Source organism: Alosa pseudoharengus, unplaced genomic scaffold (genome assembly GCF_046254945.1).
Source record: "Alosa pseudoharengus isolate Yale_2024_CS ecotype anadromous, Long Island Sound unplaced genomic scaffold, YU_APseudo_1.1 YU_APseudo_1.1_scf_6, whole genome shotgun sequence".
In the NCBI taxonomy this organism is placed as follows: Eukaryota; Metazoa; Chordata; class Actinopteri; order Clupeiformes; family Clupeidae; genus Alosa; species Alosa pseudoharengus.
The window spans coordinates 20028967-20044292 of record NW_027468848.1 but is presented as its reverse complement, the minus strand read 5'-3'; the positions used below and the strand labels follow the sequence as shown (position 1 = coordinate 20044292).

General features: G+C 42.2%; 1 protein-coding gene across 3 annotated transcripts in view; it reads left to right on the top strand.

Annotated features, from left to right (window-relative positions):
• Positions 1-7606: 7606 nt before the first annotated feature.
• Positions 7607-15326, top strand: part of sgsm1a (small G protein signaling modulator 1a) — a 44439-nt gene continuing 36719 nt past the window's right edge. For 2 of the 3 annotated variants that reach the window (XM_076270989.1, XM_076270987.1), the window contains exons 1-3: positions 7607-7673; positions 7810-7856; positions 15054-15129. In XM_076270989.1, the coding sequence (XP_076127104.1) occupies positions 7655-7673; positions 7810-7856; positions 15054-15129 (142 nt within the window). In that variant the 5' untranslated portion in view covers positions 7607-7654. The remainder of the gene's footprint in view (positions 7674-7809; positions 7857-15053; positions 15130-15326) is intronic. The other variant, XM_076270988.1, reaches the window with a different exon arrangement.

Below are 15326 nucleotides of genomic sequence, written 5' to 3'. Positions count from 1 at the left end.
ATATGGAGCTGTGGTTCATATCTCAAATATCATGTTTCAGACCATTAACAATATTGTTTTTCAAGATAAGTGGGCGGATATGTAATTATTTTGTAGATAAGACACAAAGTGCATAACATAACTCAGAAACCTTCTAGTTCTAGTCTATGCCCGAACAGACTGTGACATGTCACTTTTCTTGAGGAAAATCTGTGCATTCTTGTGGACCACATTTTAAACATTCTGAGATGAGTGGATTCTGAAATCAATGGTGAAATGAAGAGGGTTGATCATGTGACCCAGATCTCAAATGCATAGAACCAGTCTGAGAAAAAAACATTTACTGAACTGCTTCAAAAATGTTTATGTTTCATGTACTGTATTTCTGAATTTTTGAAGTACACACATAGAACAGAACAAATCATTGTGTTAGACAGTTTTGAAAATTATTAGAGCCCTAAATCCAAATCTTGTAGTAAAAAAAATCTCAACATCCTCAGCTTCTTCAACTGATCAAGCTCCTGATGTGGCTGCCTTTGCCTCCAAAGCTCTTCTTTTGCTGTGTGTCTCGGGGACATGCGTGTAGAGCACTTGTGAACCTGTGACATTTCGCCTGATGATGTGTAAACGGCGTCCTCTGAAGGCCAGGTCTGCCCTGTGCCTGTCAGGCTTCAGTGGAGCCCAGGCAGAAAATAACATCTATGTGGTATGACTGGGCTCGTTAGCAGAACCTAATAAAATGAGTTTGTAATTGAATCCACCCGCTTTTAGCACTGGATGATTTCTGAAAAGTCCTAACTGGATATAGAGACTGCAGTTGTCTTATGGGTCAATGGACCTAGAGTGCACAAACGAAGCTAAATAAAGTTAGCTCCTGAAAATGGATCTGTTAACAGGACAGGGATGAATGGCCATCTTCTGCAGCAATGATACAACCTCATGTCCTTAGAAATTACACTTTTTGGCAATATCAGGCTTGTTTAATTGAGGATTTTCTGCAAAAAGTTATTCATATACTCCATACATGAATCCCACAGTTAATGTGTTTCCATTATCCTTGCCAACTGAATTTTCATATAACATTGTCTGAATTAGAGAAAAACATAATTTCCATTTGATGTTAAAAGATAAGGTTAAGTGTTATGTCAATCAGAGTACAGACAGAGGAGTCCTTAAAATTGTAGCCTAGTTAGCATGCAGACCTTCTCAATTACAATTGAGAGTGGGTCTGGAAAAGGTTCATTGACTTACAACTTCCAGCAGGGGCGTAACTAGCAGTGAAACTAAACTTAAATCGGTGCATTAAACTCTTACCAAATCATTTGAGAAGTGCAGCAATCTTGTAGGTTTTAAAAGCAGTTTTTTACTCAATTCCAAAAAAATACACGTCCATGCTGGATTAGCGATTGTATTTGCATGCCCATGTTTTAGGGACATTGAAAATGGGGTACAATGGCCTCTTGGCCAGACGGACCTGCAGCGCAAATGTCAAATTTGCTAAAGGTTCGTATGGGTATACCCAGAGCCATACCTTTATATGGCTCTGGGTATACCTAGGTTAGTGATGTTGCCAAATGAGAGTGCTGACATAATGCAGCTACAAGCAGCCATGCAATCTTGAGTGGTGCCACTCTGCTATTCACGCGACCTTTTTACAAGCTCTTTCAGCTCACTCCCCATTTGCCCTGGTGGTGAGCTAAACGACCAGTCAGGGTGAAAAACACATGGGCCCTGTGTGTGTGTGTGTGTGTGTGTGTGTGTGTGTGTGTGTGTGTGTGTGTGTGTGTGTGTGTGTGTGTGTGTGTGTGTGTGTGTTGTGTGTGTGTGTGTGTGTGTGTGTGTGTGTGTGCATGTGAGGAGATAGGAGGAGAGGAGAATACGGGAGGACCCCCCCCCCAATCCTCGAGGGAACCTAAGCTTTGAATCAACCAACCCGACAAACCTACCACGCTCTTGGCATACAGTTCACATATCTGAGATCAACGCTGCTGTCAATCTGCACGGGGCCAGCACGGGCTAGGGAACATCAGAGTGACGGCGCCTCGCTCCACATGCCCGCGCAGCCATTAGAGGCTGTCGACTCGGATCACACAGTAACCTGAGCACGCCGCCCCACACAACTCAGGGGCACCCGGGCCTCGGTGGAGGGGGAACACAGAGCGAGATTTGTTGCATGTGCCAAAAAAGCATGCCAGGGTGCACTTTTGGCTGCCTAAGCACAGTTGGCACACAGTGAAATTTTAACCTCCTGGTTCAAAACTATGGTTGGATATCCCCTATAATCATAATCATTAATAGAATACACCTTATTCTTCCTCATCATCATGATCTTCCTCTTTATCATCACCATCGTCTTACACTTGTGTTTTTGTTCTTTCCATCCTCCTCTCCTTCACCTCCTTCTTTTGGTCCTCTGCTTCTCTCTCTCCTCCGTGTATACTCCTCTCCCTTGTCACATTCACATCATCTCCCCTCTGTTCCTTGTCCTCCTGAGTTACCATTTGGCGGTGAATCGGTGACTCACTTCATTCTGCCATCCATGTCATGCTTTGTCATCGTCATTGTGGTCTTCCTTGCTCCCACCCTGCCCCCATCCACCATGTTAATGCATTCCAATCTCAACTCTCAACTGTGTGTCCACTTGTAGTGGTGACCCGTGCGAGTGTGTCTTTGTCCATTCTAATGAGGGTGGGGAGGGGGTGGGTGGGGGGGCGTTGCTTGCTCTATGTCCATAAAACCTCCTCTCCATCACGTAGGGGATTGTATTCGCTGGGCTTCACCTCAGCCTGAAACATGGGGAAGGATTACAGAGAAGTGTTGATGCCATTTTAAGGGCCGATGCCTTTGATCTTCAGGGCCTTGTGGTCGTCTTTTGGAGGGGATGGCTGGGAGGGGGAGGCTTTCGGGTTATGGTCAGTCAGTCTTGGCCACTTTCATTGATGAGTCACTGGGTGAGAAAGTGGTTGTATCAGTGTCAGCTCAAGCAGAAGTCCTTGTCCTGGCATTTAACATGTTTTGTAACACGAATAAATGCTTATTTGTGAGTCATGTAAGATGGGGAATGTTCCCATTTGGTTGTCACTAAGGATCTGTTACCAGAGGTGAACAGGGTAAAGGACCAAAGAGGAAGAGGATGCAGACAAATGTCCAGACACTTAGAGAACAAGAGTATTGACGCCATTGATGTTGTGTAATTGTGTCTATTCTATTTACTATCAATGTCTTCCATCAAACCATCCTTTTTCATGATTACCTTATCTGCGTTTACATAGTTTGACAGGAACTACTTATAATTAAGCAAAATCCCCTATAAGACTAATTTACAGTTGTACCCACATTTATTTAACAGATTTATTAATATTTCTTTAACAGATTTATAACACAAATAAAACAAATGTCAGGCCATTTATACACTGATACTCAGAATTAAAATGAGACATTTACTGGCTCCTTAAGTGACCCCATCAGACGTTACCATGGTATAATACACTGCCGCCATTATATTGTAAAGTGGTATCAGATAAGCATAATCCAACTTAACCCATGTGCTTTTAGTGGCCCATTTCCCTTGCATGCCAATGTTGTTTTAATGGGTGATGGGGCTTGGGTGAAGGCAACGGATGCCACCAAATGCAGAAAGCCTCAGACAGTTATTGAGGAACCGTAATTAAATTTCTGATTCTGATTATGACGTTTGTGTCTTCCACTTAGAGGTAAATTTATCTTAACTTGAAAGGAGACACTGGCATATTCACTCAGGTTCCTCCTCTCAGGGTTGCGTCTAATGGTGTCTGTCCCAGCCAATGTGTTACTGCCATGTTCAGATGGCATTCCAGAGGCCACACTTCAATGCAGAGTGCAAACACTTCATAGACTCTCACTGCAGAAATATGTGTTATGTTATATGGGTGTCTAAGTGATGTGCTGTCACAGTTTTATATTGTATGGATGACAGGAAGTGAAAACCTTGGAAAATCAAGCAAAAGTCCAAAGGCAGGCTTCATACAAGAATAATGTGGTGAACCAAAGAAACCACCTAGAGCTACTAGTCAGATAATACATCCTCATTTGGATCTGAAATGGACATCTTAAATTACATACCTTTCAAAAAAGGGTTCCTTTAATTTTCTGTGGCCAAAAATGATTCAACATATTCAATAACTTTTAAAGAGACCCTCAAAGGGGACTATGTCTTATTTATTGCTCAGCTTATTGCCATTTCACATTAATGTGTAGTACTGTAGGTGGCCATCTTGATGTCTTCGCACCACAGTCCTACCAGCCTGTGAGCCAGCACACTGCACTAGAATGACACTTGGACACTGTGATTGGTGATGTTACTAAGGGAGAAACATTGGCTCATCTCCATTTTTTCCAAATCTGAGTCAGATAGCACATGTCTAAAGGCCCAGCTTCCTGCCGAACGTGTGAACAGTCAAACCGATGCGATTCCATCTGCTACATATGCTCTCTTGTCTTGTGTTGGACGACATATACTCATGCATAATCACCTCAGCATTGGCGAGCCTGTTGATGGAGGCTGGCAGAGGAGAGAGAGAAGGAGAGATAGCACTGGGTTACATCAACATTGCTCTTTCTCTCTCTCTCTCTCTCTCTCTCTCTTTCTCCGCTCTCGATCTGATCTGGAGGCCGGTGTCATCTTGGATTGCCTGGCTACTCTTTCGCTTGCTCATGCTCCTGACAGCTCCGGTCTGCAGGCCTCACCCTCACCTAGTGCCCCGACGGGAGCCTCAGGGTTAGTGAGCGCAGCAGTGAGCCAAGACGCGGGGGCCAAGACAAGACATACCCACTCTCACAGTGTTCCACCACCAGTCGCTGTGTGTACTTAATGAATGGATGACATTGAGGTCTCATTTAGAGATTGTGTGTTGCGGACTGGAAATGGCAGGTATCTCATGCTACGTGTTGGTTTAATGCAGCTTAAATGTTGGATGGCTGAATAAGGATTTTGTGCGGAACAGCGCAGGTGAAATAGACAATTGGACCCCAGTGCTTATGAAGAGTTTTACAATGTCTCCATCTAGTGGCTGCATGGAAACAATGTAGCCTATACTGGGGAATGGAATGGTGCTATATAGTGCACTTCAAATGTGATATGTTCAGAAACAGTGAATAGAAAATAAAGCAAAAAGCCTGAGCACTGGGTCATCTTGGCTCATATATACATGTATATGTCAGCAAACACTGAACCAAACATGATGTAGCATCAAAATATTCTATTTGATTGTCTAGTCTTTTTTTTCTAATGTACTACCTCTTAATTCTACTCATGTAATATTATTTTCCTTTTCCTTTTTTATATTTTCTTAGTCAGACCTGTGTATCCCTGGGCTCCTTTTTATGTTTCAACTGTTGCCTAACCTCTCATTGCCATGTAAAGCACTTTGGGTCAACTCCTGTTGTTTTTAAATGTGCTATATAAATAAAAGTGACTTTACTTGACTTGACTAGTCTGTGAGTTAAAATCCATGTGATGCTTTTATATATTAAAAGAAATCAAATACATATATTTTAAATTATAGACATGTCTTTGCTAAACTGTAGCCTGCATTGCACAGTTCATGTGAACAACCATGACACATTCCACATCTATATTTTGCTCATGACATAATTGCAACACATTGTTTCAATTTTCACCATAATATGTTTTAGTAGGCAGCAGCCGAGTCTTAAGGGAGCACTCCCCAGAGTAGCCAGATATCTGCCTTGTGAGGCTAGGAGTTTTAACTGATGCACAAACTCAGTCAAATACATCAAGCCACAGAAATATAGGCTGCATTTTGTTCTATTCACTTTTTTCCCTATGGGAAGAAATCACAGACAATTTACTAGTGTGATAACATTCTCTCAGCTACACAGACTGCTGATAGTTGCGGATCCAATGTCATGTATGCAGTGGTTTATTTCATTTCCAGCGATAAGGCTCCGTTTGCCCAGGAGACTCATTGAAAGAACCAGACACTGGCTGCACTGGCTCCGTGCAATTAGTGCAGCTAATAGTCCCCACAAGGTTGCTTAGCAACTTGTCTCACTGGTGAGGAAGAGCTTTTGTGTTTGTAACCAAATTTCTCCTCCCATGCCAGCTGCGAGCTATGAGCGCCTCTTGATGGCGGAAGATGGGTAGCAGATAAAGGGAAGTCCCCCCTGGCATATCACTGTACGCCATTGTAGTTTTTTTACGCCATTGTAGTCTTTTGTTTGTGTTTATGTCTCAGTTAAATTGCACACAAGCCATCCCTCTATAAAGGGTGCTAAACTGCCATTAGCTGCTTCATGAGCGGCTCTTATTGCACTGAACCTCCATGTCTCCACACATATGTCATGCAAGGACAAAGGAATCTCTCTAAACCAAATTTGTAGTAGGCTACATGATATGTTTTATTACTTATTTTTTTAAATTGAGGAGCTGTGTTGTAGAATCCCAAGACTATCATGATAGGCTACTACTTGAATGATTACTTTAAATTAACTTGAGTAGTGGGGAGGGCTGCTTGTATTAGAAGTGGCAGGGGTTCAGTAGCTTAAAGGGGGGTAGATAATACAATTACATTTATGAGATTTTGGCTGAGGATAAATTAATCCTAGTCCTCTGTGTCATTACCTCTTTAGATCTGACTCAGACATTAGATGTGCAAACATGGGATGAAAAACATAAAGCCTAAACATTGGTGTGGTGTAATGCTGTATATCGCTGCATTTCATCAAACTGAAGTTGTATTTCCCCATCCCCTTGCTAAATGCCATTTCGGACTTAGTTTACGGAAAAAACACAAATCTATTATATATTAGGCTACAGGAATATAGGATATTTTAGTAAGTTAGTTGGTATAGTAGTTATTGTAGCCTAGTGTGTACTTTATTAAGAACAACAAAAACTAATGTCACTAACAGACTTAGTCATGCTGAGCTGACTGTCCACTGTCCATGAAATAGCTTCCTATGACCTGCTGTTTGTAGGCCTAACTGCAGGTTGTTTGTTATGTGAAAACACATACTGTACAACCACTAGGAGTGCCAGTGACTATAAGACAGAGTTGATTAGATCAGTTACCAGCAAAAAAACTCCAGTTAGACCTTGGACCATTGGTATTTTTTTCAAACTGGTTCCATATTATACAATATAATAAAAATAGGTCCCTTTAACATGGTAATAGTAATAGCAAGCTGTTTCAATGGTTCTGTAGGCTATAGACTTAACATTTCAGCAGCTATTTTGCCCTGGTGGTGAGGGAAATAAACATGCATTGTTGCCTATAACAGGCCTACATCTTACTGCTCAAAGTAGGCTAATGTTCAGATCTTTTGCTTAGAATGGTTGCCAGGAACTTTACAATCCTGCCTATTAACTGAAACAAAATCATCATCTAATCTGGTGTGTTTGTTGTTTAGCCATATAGCCAACTAGACAGTTTTTTTCCACTTGCAGTTTTGTTTCACTTAAGTAGGGGCTCATACAGTGGTTTAGACATGTGCTATGCTCTGATGTTTGTTTTTGCCCACGGTGGCCGTTGCTGTTGAAATGTAGTGATTAATGTCGCTTTAAGAAACGCGCTGGTGGGGGCAGACCGTATCCCAATCTTCACTCAGTCGTAGAGTGGAGGCGGGCAGAGCTACACGCTTTCGTCCACGGATCTGCGCTTTAGGAGCTGAAGCCATGGCAACAGCAATAGCAGGTGAGGCCAAAATACGCTTTTGAAGATAGTTAATCTAAGGATGCACCAAAAAAAACAAAACAAGATATGTTAAATTGTTTGAACTGCTCCTCTAGGCCTACAGTTAACTGACAAACCATGTTTTCTTGTTATCTAGCAGAAGCGGAGACCCGTCAGCGCTTGCTTAGGACCGTCAAGAAGGAGGTGGGTGTTTTTTCCGCTTCAACTGAAGTCTAATCAAATTTAAAAAACAAACAAGCGGATGGACATAGGGCCACACAAGCCTTCAACACGTGAGCCAGAGTGGATGGTTTAGTTTGGGGTTTAATTTAAACCCGTCATAGATGGATTTAGGAGACTCTAAATGTGTCCAAACGCATATGGTTGAACCACAGGATGAACTCAAGTTGTAGCCTATCATTTTTTTCGTCGGACACAGTAACGTCATGTAGTGAAGTGATTTAATGTCACTTAATAAACTATCTGTCTAACTATATGTATTTATGTTAAAGTCTAAGCCTATGTTTTGTGTAGCCTGTATAATTCAATCTAAATGAAATACACTTTCTCAGTGCCTTTCCTTGTCAATGAACCATAATTTAACTCCCAGGTTTGTTTTGGTGTAAGCTATGGGTGGTGGTGGTAATGCTTCTCCCATTTTGATCTGATATTACCATGACCCTTGTGTAGCCTACCGGTCAGTTGTCTCTTTATGTGCCATTTGTGCGTTCTGTGGGCTCCTCAGTGTAGTCAGTCCCTTGTCAATGTAGTCAGTCATCCTTGCAGTCTTTATTCTTGATGTCTGAGCTTGGAGGAAATCATTGGAGGACAATCATTGATCAGCTGTTATTGCATGAACAAAATATGTTATCATATTCCAGAGTTTCTATAGGCTATTGCAATAGTCAGCACCTCTGTTAACTAAAGAGGGCAAATAAAACAAGCATAGAGATGATCTGAAATAATTAGGCTAAGAAACTACAAAAAAATTATAGAACCTGGAAAACCTTTACAATAAATTGTGATTTATCTGTGAGATCGAAGATCTCATAGGTAAATGGTGGTAGTGAATCAAGGGCTGGTGTTTATTGAAATTCATGAAGACGTGGCTTGTTAGTGTTTTGCTGTCATGAGTGATGAGTCATCGAGCCTTTTGGGGACCGAAGACACCAAACTACAAGATAACCCAAGAACTACAGTGCTTGTAAAGCTTCTGTGCATTTCAACTCCATGGTCTGTAATGAGGGGTGGAGATGGAGACATTTGAGTTATTATTTGAAAGAACCGGCTTATTGAATTTCAATTCCTGGGCAGAAGCAACCAGTGACAGAAAAATTATTTTAAGATACACTAAAATGTAGCTTACATGTCTGCCGTCTTTTCAAGTAGCTATATGCCTTAGTCTAGTCATAAGCTTTGGAATCACATTGTTCATGTGTAAACAGGACAGTTGATCCTGCATTCAGGTGAGTTCTGACAGTGTGAAAAATGTTATGTTCTGGATCAAGCTGTCAGAGGGTGGACATCTTCCCTAACCCCTCCCTTTTCACACTTTCCCTCTCAGGATTCAGACATGTGACCGTATGCATGGGAGACCATTTGCCCTTGCTGTCACTACAGCTTGTCTCCATCTTCAGTTTTGTTGGGATAGATATAAGCGTTACAGAGCTCACTAATTGTCTTACCTACATCACTAGTCATGGAATATTGAAAGATTTTTTGTTTTGATGAGAAGTTCGATTGAAGTTTGATTTCAGCTAAACAATTGCACAGTGGAATATGTAATGCGATGCCCAACAAAGTTAGGCCAATGCAATGTGACAGATATCAGATTATGTAGTAAGCATTGATTTGAAAAGTTCAGGGACCCCCAATTAAGGCTGTCAAATTTCTTCAGGACCGTAATTGTTGTGGTTGTTATTTATTGGTGTTGACACAACCTTAGCACTCCCTTACTTGGGCTTTGTGCAAGTAAACAAGCCAATAATGTCATCTTGTCAGTGACAAAAACAATGATTAGCAGTCCTGAAGTAGGGAAGGATGTTGAGGGATACTCTTAGCTTTTCGAGGAAGGATTCACATTTGTGTTGTTGCCTGATCTCTCTGTAATTGCAACATCATGGCATTTGGCAAAGGAAACCTCATATTATACCTATCAAATCCTGTCAATAAAAAAGCAAACATTGAGCAGCCAGATTTAGGACATACTGTATATTCAGATATTCAGATATAACCTACTCTTTCACTGTCATGCATATCAGCATATTAATAAGGACCTGCATAATAAGTGTTCTCAATGATGCTAATGTTAAAAAATATTGAGAAATCATCAAACACAAACCTCTTTCAGTAACAGTACGCGCACATACGTGCACACACACAAACACACACACACACACACACACACACACACACACACACACACAAGCTCTCTCTCACACACACACACACACATACACACACACACACACACACAAGCTCACACACACAAGCTCACACACACATGTGCGTGCACACACACGCACACATACAGTACACACACACAAGCACACACACACACACACACACACACACACACTCACATGCTCGGCACACCTGTATTTGCTGAATGACGGAGCCAGCTCAGTAGGGCTTGAGCACACACCCAACCACGGCAACGCAAAATGTATTGACTTTTCCCTCTCTGTTCCCCTCCCCTGTGTCTGCCCACACAAGGGATAAGGTTTCAGTTGAAGGCCACGGGCACACTACAGTAAATCAGCTTGACCTGAGGGAACCTGTGTGTAGTCTCTGGCCTCGGGCGGGTGTGCGGCTGTGTGTCGCGTTTGCTGAGGATCTCTTAGGATGGATTTAGATGTCTCGACTGGAGTTTTTCATATTTGTATGTTGTGCGTTCACTTCACATTCACTTGGCACCTGAAAATTCTGACTGTTACCTATGATGGGTAATGCTGTTGTCGTGGAGATGAATGTGAGATTTCCTATCATGCATCAGAAAACAGCAATTCCAATAACCATGCATCATCCTTTCATCCTATTTTTCTGTGTTCTCTCATTTTCTCTCATTCTCCCTCTCTCTCTCTCTCTCTCTCTCTCTCAATAACACACACACACACACACATACACACACACACACACACACACACACACACACACACACCTGAAAAACAGAAAGCCAGGCAGATTGTTTGCCTCAATTCGGTCATGGTGATAGCATTTTCCATTCAAATATTGCCTGTTTGATAATTGGTGGCAAATACAAAGGTCAGAAGAGTTTTACAGAACCTAGATAATGTCTCCTTTTTAAAATTCAGATGGGTCTGAAATGGAGCTGAGTTGCTTCAATGCTGTATGTGCTAGTTGCCGACATGGATAAAAGCACATTATTAGAAGAGAGATCTTGGACATCACACACAACAGAACACTAGCAAAGGTATTGTGAATGTGAAAGTGCTCACTCAGATGATGTATTTCAAATGTATAGGTCCTGGTCTTTTTTGTGTCATGAAGCAAATTCATTTTGAGCATCTGGTGATTTTGTTGTCTGGCATTTTTCATGAACTTCTTGTTTCAAAATCACTTTTTTAAATAAGTATTGTAAGAAAATGTGTCAGAGGTATCTGAAGTACACATCTACAGGGTACTAGTGATAGAAACCTAATTTATTTACATCAATACTTATGTCCATGAACGGCAGCTAACTGTAGCAAAGGTTAGTCATCACATGAATCATTCCTTTTCAACAAAAGAGAAATAATTCGGCACAAAACAAGAGGGATGACATTTAACTCCGAGATCACTGACTAATTAGTTTGTCATCTTCCTTGCAAATTTCTGGCAGGCATACATCTGCTGTCTTGAAAGCAGTGTTGTAGTCAAGTCATTGTAGCCAAGTCGAGTCCACTACTCATCCGAGTCAAGTCCGAGTTGAGTCACTATTAAATGCAAAACAACCTTCGGGGCATTCATGTCTCCAGGCATTTGGCGCCATTAGAGTTAACGTCCGTTATTGTAGGAACATGGCGTGATGTGTGATGTATGACCATGTGTATGACATGAAGCAGTAACACTCCATTGCACTAATATTACAGTAATACTAAAAATAATTTCGATATTAAAATCCTATACCAAATAATATTCTAATGACATGTTACAATTATAGCCTAATGACATTGCAAAAAAAAGTCGAGTCCTCGTCTCAATTTCCGAGTCTGCATGGTCTGAATGTACGAGTCTGAGTCCAAGTTCGAGTCATTCAGTGCTCAAGTCCAAGTCAAGTCACGAGTCTCTAAATTTAGCTCATGACTCGGACTCGGGTCCGAGTCCTGGACTCGAGTACTACAACACTGCTTGAAAGAGACAAATAAATGTCAAATGAAAACCTTAAATTCTTTTAGGGTCAATAAACTAACAAACACTACGTGGAGAAGCCTGTGTTGGTGTTTAAAAAAGCAGATCATCTCTTTCATTGCAATCAGTACTACAAGGACTCACTTAAAAAAAGCAAGTTACCTTTTGCCCAAAAAGACATTTACTACTGTAAGACATTCATTCATTCATTGATTCACTTATACATTCATTCATTTTGAAGATCTTCATAACATTTCATTCCCTTTCACTTTCACACGTTGCCCTTGTCACCAGCTCATGATTGATTAAGCAACATCAGTATGTATGTAGGTTGTACCGCAAGGTTCACAACAGCATTTGACTTGATGAGGGCCTATCGATCCCTCTCCTCCTCCTGATTGAAGCTGCTGCTGTTGAGCACCGAGAGGGCCTCTCCAGTGTGTGTGGTGACGCACCTGACCACATCCATGTGGATGCTGCACTGATTTCACAGACACCCAGAGATGTGCAGGGGGTTATCCCCACCTTATGACAGACGCCTGTGGTCTCATCACGTTTCCTTTTAAGGATTCACCCCCCCCCCCCACCCACAAGCTGAGTGAGTCACACTGCAGAAGGCTTGAGAGGGCCCCCCCCCCCCAGCCCACCTGTGCCCCTCAATCCCCATCTCCCTCAAAGCTCCAGGGAAGTGGGATGATTGGCGCAGCGGCACGGCGCTAAGTTAGCCGCTGTGAAGGTGGCGCTGGTGACGATGGAGAAACTCCCACCTCTGATTGGGTTTGAATTTTTTTTTTTTTTCTTTTTTTTTTTTCTGTGACCACCGTTGGGGGTTGAGTCACCACCAGTGCTGGCAGTGCTGTTGCTGTTACTGTTGGCACACATCCGCACATGCAGACACAACACAGTCATCCTGTACTCACCACAAGAGCACTGAGGTGAAGAAGCAGACAGCGGGGGGGACATAAGAAATGTACAGGATGTGTAGGCTGCTATACAAAGAGACAGTTTCCTTTTCAATACAAAGTGTCTCCAGCAAAAGCATGGTGCTAGCACAGCAGCAGAACTAATGAGGGAAAAAAACTGTCTGGAAGGCTCTGCTGTGGTAATCATTGATAAGAACATCTTAATGACTTAAAGCCATTGTTGGGAACATGACAAGTTACGTAACTGCACATTTGTCTGTCTGTGTGTTCATCTGTATTTGTGTGTGGGTGTGTGTGTGTGTGTATGTGCAGTGCACGTTTACTTTAATTCTCTGTGTTGGTCCTTGTAATCCCAGATCTGGAGAAAGACACACAATAACAGGAAATTGCTGGTGCCTCGGACTGATTATCATAAGCCTGATTAACTGGTTGCTTGGCAGCACTAATTTGATAAAGGAATGGCATGTATGTGTGTCTGTCTTTGTGTCTGTGTGTGGCAAAAGGTTCAGAAACACTGAAGTATCTCAGTGTTTTCTCCCCACAATCAAAGACTGCTTGTAATAGTCTCACCGTCACACCTCCTCACCTACAACCAAGCAGTTGGAGTGCTCACATTCTCATTGATTCACATGCAGCCCATACATCTTTGTGTGTGTGTGTCAGGTGTGTGTGTGTGTGTGTGTGCGCGTGCGTGCGTGCATGCGTGTGTGTTAGTGTGTGTATGTGTGTACTGTATGTGTGTGTGTGTGTTTGTATGAGGCTGTGGGCTGGTGGATATTGTTGATGCTGAAGAGCTGCTCAATGAGACTGGAGCGGCATTGGCTCTGACATTCTCCCGCTCCCTCTTCACCCGGGTGGCCCTGGAGCCCCCATCTGAGGGGCTTTTTCATTCTCCCGATTTGATCAAACCTCCTTAAAGATTCAGCCTCTCCACCTACCCAACTGAACTCAGCCAGCCAGCCACCCACCCCAACTCACCTCTGTGACTTGAGAAACCGGCACAAACTGGCTGATGACTCATTCCCTTGAATGTTGTGCGCTCATCTTGCTCTGCTATCTCTCTCTCTCTCTCTCTCTCTTGTCTCCACTCTGTTTGCGTACTCCACTCTGTTTGACGCCTTTCGTGTTATCGTTTGATTACATATCTGCCTAACTTTCAACTTTTTTCTTTCATCTGCCTTTTTTGCTCTCCCTCTCCCTCTCTGCGTCATCTCTGTTCCCCATCCATCTGTTAGAATTTTTTTTCCCAACGTGTAACTCTCGTCCTATACATGGATTTCTATGCAACGTCACGAAAACATGCGTGCGCAACCAAGAGGCAGAAAGCACCATAGAACAGCATAGAGCAATGCAAAAGAGCAAAAGAATAAAATGAGTTTTTGTGCTGAAAACTGCACCAATTCGAAATCACGATGGTTAGAGAATGTTAAATATGTTCAATATCCCTAACGGAATGCATGTCTTCGCCAAAAATGACAAAATACGATGTTATATTAATAATTCAAATGAACGGCAAACTTTGAAATATAGTCTGAAATGAGATGTTATTATCATTGAGACAACAGGGGAATACAATAAAATCCGATTGTAGCTTACAGCAGCCGACTATTTAGGTTAAGTTTATAACGTTGTGGACGGCCACCAAGCGTCTTCTGCCCCACAGCTGCGCGCGCATCTAGTTTTGTTGGTAAACGGGAAACCCGTGTATGTAATACTCATTTGTGCCCTGTGCTGAGTTGAGCTTCACAGGTTGATCATGCAGCATCAAGAATGGGAAATATGTGACACCATGTCATTTGCACCACATGGCACACAGCCAACAGAGACAGCATGTGTTGTTAACAGAGACAGACGTGTTAGATTTATAAATATCCACCTCAGATTAATCTTAACTGATATCAAAAGACTGGTTGGGAGGGCGTGGGTGAGGCCAGGCTCTCTTTACCTGAAAACAGCTTGTAGCCCGTGCTTTCTCTGATTATTCCTGTTTTGAGATTTTTGTCTTTCTTTGGTCCTTTTTTACAGGACACAAATGGGTAGGCTACTTTGTTGTTGACATGGATGGCGTTGTTGGTGCTGTGTTCACCACTCACTGATGGGGACTCTCTCTCTCTCTGCTTTGTTTCAGGTGAAGCAGATCATGGAGGAGGCTGTCACCAGGAAGTTTGTTCATGAAGACAGTAGCCATATTGTGTCATTCTGTGGTAAGGCTGCTGGGAAATATACAGTGCAGAAATGCATCCATTTGCAGAAATTCATTTTCAGTTTTTCAAAGGCCTCGGCGGATCATTACAAATAAGATACTTAATAACAGCCAAGCATTAAACTGTAAAGTAAGAACTTCTCACTGGCCAATGATGGACTGCAAATGAGACTAAAATTTTGTGATCAGAAGGAATTG